Source organism: Sinocyclocheilus anshuiensis, unplaced genomic scaffold (assembly GCF_001515605.1).
Source record: "Sinocyclocheilus anshuiensis isolate Anshui unplaced genomic scaffold, SAMN03320099.WGS_v1.1 scaffold1568, whole genome shotgun sequence".
Lineage (NCBI taxonomy): Eukaryota > Metazoa > Chordata > Actinopteri > Cypriniformes > Cyprinidae > Sinocyclocheilus > Sinocyclocheilus anshuiensis.
In genome coordinates, this window is record NW_015554307.1 from 273,340 (window position 1) to 281,614 (window position 8,275).

An 8,275-nucleotide genomic window follows, 5' to 3' on the forward strand; every position below is an offset into this window, starting at 1 on the left:
ATAATTTTTTATAGCAAATAATAAATAAATAAATATCTGAAAGTTAATTAAGGTAACAAATATTAATTAATATAATTATTAACATATTAATATGTGTTTTAGCCAATTACATTTTAGTAACTAGTGTCAGCCTTTGTTTCACCTATTTTAATGTGTATAAATTTGTGTTCTTTCATTGTCAGTGATGTGTATGAATTGAGGAGCTGTGTGTGTGTTTAGTATCTCAGTGTAATGACACACTGTCAGTCTGTTTCTCTGCATACTGTAAACAGGGCAGCGATGCATGAGGTTTAGCCCAGCGATGTGTCTGCAGTCCTTCCCCCGTATCTCCCTCTCTCATTGACTCGTTTTCTCATTCAGTGTCCTCCATATGGTCCATATCTCTACCGCCTGTGTTTAAACTAATGTTTGTGTACCCTTCTCTGTCTTGCCTTTAAATACTGGTTTCATCTGTAACGTCCCGTGCTGAGGAGCTGACCCACCCGCTCTGTGTAGTTGGTCTTCCTGACCACAGCCTCCTGTTCACTAACAACATAATGAGACACGATACGCTCCCCTGGAAAATGATGTCTGTAAAAAGAAGCTCTCTCCTCCTCACTAACCACAATTGCTTTGTGTATAAATATAGCTTTTGGAAGGCTCAGTTCCATTCTCTATAAAGCTGCTTGGGAATGTTTTTTATTATTATTGTGAAAAAGTGTTGTAGAAATACATTTGAATCAAACTTAAATTTTAAACTGATAAAAATAAAGTAGATTTGATATTTTTGTGCAAATTCTGTAAAAATTAGACCAGAAAAACATAAATATCTAACTCTACATCTGATAAAATACTGGAGAATGACTCGTGTAAATAAACTCAGAAACTCGTGTTTAAAATGCTTTAAAGGAACAGTGCACACAAAACAAACTTTTGCCATTATTTTCTCACCCTCATGTTTTATCAAACTTGACATTGTAGAAGTGACTAAAATTTAGGGGCTCAATAAGATTTTTCAAATGTTCTGAAATCTTTTATGCTTACCAAGGCTGCATTTATTTGGTCAATATCATATTGTGAAATGTAATTGAGATTGCTGTTTACTGTTTACTTTTCAGGTCCATCTGTAATTGACTGTTTCAACTTGAAAGTGATGCTACAGCAGCCTTTTTTGAGCCGTGAGTAACATTAAAGCTGCCACAATACATCGAGTCGTCATTTTTATATCTTTCAGTGCTTCAGCAAGAGGGGAAGATGACCAGTGAACAATCACTTACATATCAGCCTGTTCCTCTTATGAGAGTTAGAAATATAGCACACGAGTCATATGGTGGTTTTTTTTTTTCAGCCCTGTGGATTATTACATTATTCCAGCATTATCCCATAAGCATTCAAGTTTTTTCTAAAATGCCATAAACTCTTCTAGTAACATAATGGTAAAACTTTCTTTGCAAAATAAACCAATTTAAAATAGTAACCGATAAGATATAATCGACATCTGGGTTATCAGTCCTCAGGGTGAGAAACCAGATGTGGCTTTTTGTCACTTCAGGAAGCCTCTCCCTGATGATCTGTAAAGGGTCTGATTATGAATGTCTGTGTGAAAGAGGTTTACACAAAACAGAAGCTCTCCTTTAACCCATCTGAAGTGATGTGTGATTTAGTGACTGTTGTCGTCACTCAGGAACATGTTTTATGCACACATTCAGAAATGAGGACATACAGTTTCAATCTGAACTACAATAAAAGCTTTTTTGGGGAATGTATTTGAAAAAAAAAAAAAAGGGTCCAACACTGATAAGATACTCAAGCGTCAAAGCCCAACCTTTAACCACATAATTTATTTATATCTCTTTCCGGTATAATTTATGGGAGTTGCGTCCTGTGCAATTCTAATGTCAGTTAGGGATGAGTCCCAGGTGATAAGAAAACAGTCTACGCTTTGTTGATGCATTCCAGATTTATCTAATTCTGTGATCTGCAGTTTTTATAGTGTTTACTTTTAAGGGAAATAGAGATTTTCCAAGCAATGTTTCTTAGAAAGAAAAAAAAAAGATGGTTTACAAATCCACAGTGCTGCAGCAAAATTAAGACCACATTTATGTCAGTGTTATTTTGGTATAATTTATATACTAGTATAAATTTTATTAATATTTTTAGCTTGAGTTTTCATTTTAGTAAATTTATTTGTAATTTTTTGTGCTTTTGTCATTTTTATTAGTTTTTTAATTTAATTTAATTTAATTTAATTTAATTTAATTTAATTTAATTTAATTTAATTTAATTTAATTTAATTTAATTTAATTTAATTTAATTTAATTTAGCCCTCCAGGACCGAGTTTGGGCACCCCTGCTTTAAAGTCATTAAATTTCAAGAAAAAAGTCCAAATAAAATTTTGAAAGTAAACTAATTAAATTACGAGAAAAAGTCATTACATTTTGAGAAAAAAATCATTACATTTCAAGAAAATGTCAAAATAAAATTTAGAGAATAAACTCATTAAATTACGAGAAAAAAAGTCGTTAAATTTCAAGAAAAAAAAGTCTAAATAAAATGTTGAGAATAAACTTAAATTACGAGAAAAAAATTTATTGCATTTTGAGAAAAAGTCAAAATAAAATGTTGAGAATAAACTTGTTAAATTATGAGAAAAAAGTTGTTAAGTTTTGAGAAAAGACTCGTTTAATTTCGAGAAAAAAAGTTTAATTTTAGTTTAGATTTAATTTTTATTGATTTCCAGTAAATTTATTGCTTCAAAGTTGCCAAGGCAACATTTCTAATTTTCATTTAAGATTTAGTTAAGCTTTTCATGTAATATTTTTATTTTAGGAGGATTAGGGCCAAGCAATAATAAAAAATAAAGCCATCTTGACTTTAAAGCAGGGGTGCCCAAACTCGGTCCTGGAGGGCCGGAAATCATTACATTTCAAGAAAATGTCAAAATAAAATTTAGAGAATAAACTCATTAAATTACGAGAAAAAAAGTCGTTAAATTTCAAGAAAAAAAAGTCTAAATAAAATGTTGAGAATAAACTTAAATTACGAGAAAAAAATTTATTGCATTTTGAGAAAAAGTCAAAATAAAATGTTGAGAATAAACTTGTTAAATTATGAGAAAAAAGTAGTTAAATTTCAAGACAAAAATGAAATAAAATGTTGAGAAAAAACTCATTCAATTACGAGAAAAAAAAGTTGTTAAATTTTGAGAAAAAAACTTTACATTTTGAGAAAAAAGTCTAAATAAAATGTTGAGAATAAACTTGTTAAATCTTGTAAGACTTGTAAAGTCTCAAACCCAAAGAGATATTCTTTATAAAAGTTAAGACTGGTCCACGCCCTCCTAAAACACCTCGTTTGTTTACGCAAAGAAAGAAGGCATAACTTTATTGTTGCTGCCACCGCTGCCATGTTGTGAAGACACTGTGTATTTCGTTGTGAAAGCGAAACTACTTTGTTTGGCCTTCCAAAAGAGGACACGACTAGAAATCAGTGGTTAAGTTGTATTTACAACACTGTTCCAGAACAGTTCAACCTAAATAATTCAGATGTGTGCAGCACATTTTATGGTTTCCTGATCCTGGTAGAGTAGACTACAATGCCGGCTGTTCTGACTCACAGAATACACAAAATAATGTTCTTTTTAGCAACATCATATGACCCCTTTAATTTCAAGAAAAAGTCGAAATAAAATGTTGAGAATAAGCTTGTTAAATTACGAGAAAAATGTCTTTAAATTTTAAGAAAAAAAACGAAATAAAATGTTGAGAATAAACACATTGGTGTCAGGTTCATTTCCACTCACTGGAGAGTGTCGAACAGTGCCTGCAGTGGCATAGGTTAGCGAATAATGCACATGGATGTAGCATATGATGCGGTCAATAAGGGTTCGAAACCGCCTTTTGTCGAATTCACTTTTCTTCCTTTTCTCATCACATATCACATCGGAAAAGTGGAAACCAACTGACTAACGAGTGTTTAATAATAATGTATTCATTGGGTAGGTTTAGTGTTACTACAGTAAATCCATTGTAAATATTAATTTGTGGATTGAAAATCATTCTAACTGGATTGTTGTCGCACGTGTTTCTCCTGTTTTCTGCGTCAGTGTTGTTAAGAATGGCAGTGCTGTTTCATCTGCCTTTAAACTAGTATAAATTATTAGTGGCTTGGATATGTGACCCAAAGCTTATATTTTATAGGTCGGTAAGTTTTATCATTAGAGAAATAAAACAAGCAACCAACTCAAAGGAAATTTTCTCTGTCATTGGTTGAATTTTCATTAAAAATTATAATTGTTCATTCATGGTACAAATAGATGTAGGGTGTGAGCTGTATCTGTTCTGTTATCTGTATTTCAGTTGTCTAATCTCTCAAAAACATATTTGTTTGAGTTGGGAAGGGTCCAGGAAAAATGGTCCTTGTAACTGTGTCCTTCCTCTGTGGGGAAAATGTACAATTTATCCAATTGTCATAACATGCAATATGCATCAATGTCAATACAATCTAAAGATAGAGTGGTGAAGGAAATCCTCAGATGGTCTTACACCTACAGACAGGATCGTGACCGACTGTGTTATCACATTTGAGGTCAGTATGGCCTCTTCTACCTTATTTCATGTTTTATTTTACGACAGATGTGTCCCTGTTGCGGTGTTGACCTTCACCCACCATTACATTTGCACGATGTGTCAAAATAATTTGATATTCGAGGCTTAAAACTGCTGATGAGATTATGTTTTACTTCCCCTTTACATGTAAATTGTTTATTAATTTTAGTACATGCATCATCTGTTGGACAAATGCTCCTGGAGTGTGACGTCCCGCAGAGACACACTGGAGAAATGACAAGATCAGATCTTCCCATTTGCACATTACAAATGGTTATTCACTCCAGCTGCTAACAGCTGCGGATCTTCAACCCTTTTGACATCTTTCTGACTCAAGACATATGGAAAGCTCCCCTCCATTAACTAAACAAGATAGTAGTCCTGTCATCTCCTGATGGCTCAGCAAGTGCATGTATTTCTTATCAGAAGATAAGAATTCTTTGGGGAAACTTGGCAGACATTGCATGTCTACAGGAATCTCCACAGTCTGTTTGTTCAAATTGATTAAGGAAATACTTGCATTTACCCATACTTAGAAGTGCAGTGTCTATACCATGGTACTATGATGCTAATACCATGGCACCATATTAATGTACCATGGAATTACATGGTACTTGAAGGTATAACATGAACATAGTATTACCATGCAGTGTTATTTTAGTATGCTATTATATTTTTTGTTATTAGAATTCATTTTGTATTTTCTGTTGTAATTTTAATTAAAGTTCCAGTAATTTTGTTGTGCTTGTCGTTTTTATTAGTTTTTTTATATGTTTATATAGTTTTTATTAAGTTTGAGTTATTTTAGTACTTCAACTTAAACTAAACAAAAATGATAAATTTTTAGTTTAAGTTAATGATATAACCCTGTTACAATGGTATGGGGAAAGCCAATATCAACAAAAACTAATTGTGCATTTATATTATAATAAATTATAATATAAATTATACATTAAACATTTTAAATCTATATTATATACACACACACACACACACATATATATATATGAATATATTCATATTTAATAACAGGCTATTCTAGGTTAGTTAGTGATAAGATCAGACCACAAACAAATATTTATGATAAAACAGGTCTCCTAACTCAAGTATTTAGGGTGAGACTCATGCAGTTGACACTATTCACATGCTCTTGTGCCACACATCCATTTTCACGTCCACACAGCCCAGATAAAATTATCAGATTTATTAGACAAAACTTTGTCTAGGAAACTCTGTATGTACAGTAGATTGTGTCCTGGCACAGACACATCATCATCATCACACCGTGTATGTTCCTCATTCTAATTTATGTTGTGGGACATTCTGAGAATAAACAGGGAAGTGGTTATATTTAACCATAGGGCTCATCATCTCAAACTTAGTGTTGAGTGGGCAGGTGCAGGGACTCAGAAAACACACACCTTGCGCATAAACACAGACTATATAGAGGTAGATCCACATATATACACACACATCCAGTCATCCCGCCCTTCCTGCAGGATGCCACATAATTACTCCTGTAAGTAAGGTGCTCCAGTTGGCTCTAAGGAAAATAATTCCTCCTACTCTTGGATCTCCTAACTCTCTCCTTCACCCTCTTTCCCCTCCCTTTTGCCTATTCTCTTCTCTCCTATCCTCTCTCTTAGTCTGGGATACTCTTTGGCAAATAGAGCATGACTCTTCATGCTGTGCATCTGCCACTGATCTGAGACCTGTGAGGAGAGACACCTCGACACGACCCCAAAAGGACCGCAGACCTGGGATCAGGACTTAAAGCGCATATCTCCAGGCCAGGAGGGGTGAAAACCGGGTGAGAGGGAAAGAGGGAGGAATAGAAAGAGAGAGAAAGCACTCAACTCAGTGGTAGTATGGAAATGGAGAGGCTGGGGAGAGAAGGATCCAAAGCGAGCGCGGGCCCCAACACTCTCCTGAAAGCCGCACTAGCAGTGTGTGTGTGTGTCTGCATTGCACTACTGATAGCTGTCATCACGGGTGAGTAAATTGCATGCACAATTACCTACTCGCTACTAATTTTATATTGCACATTAAATTTAACTAGATAGATAGATAGATAGATAGATAGATAGATAGATATTTGTGCTCTAAGGTCAGTTGAACTGTGTTCAGATGTGTGTTTGTGTGTGAGATTATTTTTGGAGTGTATTCTGTTACACACACAGCGTATCTTTGAAGGCTGTAATTAGCACAGTAAGTAGGAGCTCTGGTTAGAAAACATGTATATGTGTCTTTAAAGTTTTGAGGCTAGAAGGCTGTGAGTGTGTATTTCAGTGTTGTTTGGGAATGTGGGTGCTTACTTTTAGGAAAAAGTGTATTTTTAAAGGGATAGTTGACCTAAAAATGAAAATTCTGTCATTAAGTCATCCAACCCCGTTGCCAGCCTGTATGACTTGTATGGAAGTAATTGTAATTACTTGTATGGTAATTGTGGTGTTTTTTCGTACAATTCTGAAATGTTTGTAATTCCGTGTTTATGGCTCCTTTATATTTTTTTTTCTCAGAATTTTGAGATATAAAAAAAATCTGAATTGTGAGACATTAACTTGCAATTGCAAGAAAAAAAAACTGAATTTTGAGAAAAAGAGCTTGATTGACAGGCGATCTGACCAATCATAACGCTGAATCCGCTATCTTGTCCGACAAACAAATCAGACAGGCGAGTAGACAAATGGTATGTATTGACGTCTTTCCGCAGTTGAAATAAAATACGTTCTGATGTTCAAAAGATGTTAAATAAAAAGCACCCATGCATAAAAAAAAGTGTCTCCTTATTACGTTTTGAATATAATATTTAATACAAAAACGCATCGATTCTCTACAGGAGGCCTTTGTTCACCCCCCGGAGCCGTGTGAGACACTTTTTTTTATGATATGTGTCTTTAAAGTTTTGAGGCTAGAAGGCTGTGAGTGTGTATTTCAGTGTTGTTTGGGAATGTGGGTGCTTACTTTTAGGAAAAAGTGTATTTTTAAAGGGATAGTTGACCTAAAAATGAAAATTCTGTCATTAAGTCATCCAACCCCGTTGCCAGCCTGTATGACTTGTATGGAAGTAATTGTAATTACTTGTATGGTAATTGTGGTGTTTTTTCGTACAATTCTGAAATGTTTGTAATTCCGTGTTTATGGCTCCTTTATATTTTTTTTTCTCAGAATTTTGAGATATAAAAAAAATCTGAATTGTGAGACATTAACTTGCAATTGCAAGAAAAAAAAACTGAATTTTGAGAAAAAGAGCTTGATTGACAGGCGATCTGACCAATCATAACGCTGAATCCGCTATCTTGTCCGACAAACAAATCAGACAGGCGAGTAGACAAATGGTATGTATTGACGTCTTTCCGCAGTTGAAATAAAATACGTTCTGATGTTCATTCATGTTCATTTTGTGATTTAAGTAAATATGAAAATATGAAAAGACAATCGGTTCACGTGTGCTGCTTGAACTGAGGCGCTACATACATTGAACGACACATTAAAGAGCCACAAAACAGTATTATTGCATTAATTTCTTTAAAAAATGATAAAATTATCATAGCAACAGCAACTAAGGAGGGCGGGTTTTTTGAGAAGGGTCAATTCTGGTAAGAAATGTCAGAATTATAAGATAAAAAGTCACAAAATCCCTTTTTTATCTGGCAGAAAAAAAAACTGAATTGAGAGATTAAGTCAG

The 8,275-nt window shown here is 34.0% G+C and overlaps 1 protein-coding gene across 4 annotated transcripts in view; it reads left to right on the top strand.

The window, feature by feature from the left end:
- The first annotated feature begins 6,180 nt into the window (after positions 1-6,180).
- phex (phosphate regulating endopeptidase homolog, X-linked) overlaps positions 6,181-8,275 on the top strand; it is a 19,125-nt gene continuing 17,030 nt past the window's right edge. For 2 of the 4 annotated variants that reach the window (XM_016464257.1, XM_016464258.1), the window contains exon 1: positions 6,184-6,579. In XM_016464257.1, the coding sequence (XP_016319743.1) occupies positions 6,456-6,579 (124 nt within the window). In that variant the 5' untranslated portion in view covers positions 6,184-6,455. Of the gene's footprint in view, positions 6,580-8,275 lie in introns of all 4 variants that reach the window. The other 2 variants (XM_016464260.1, XM_016464261.1) reach the window with 2 other exon arrangements.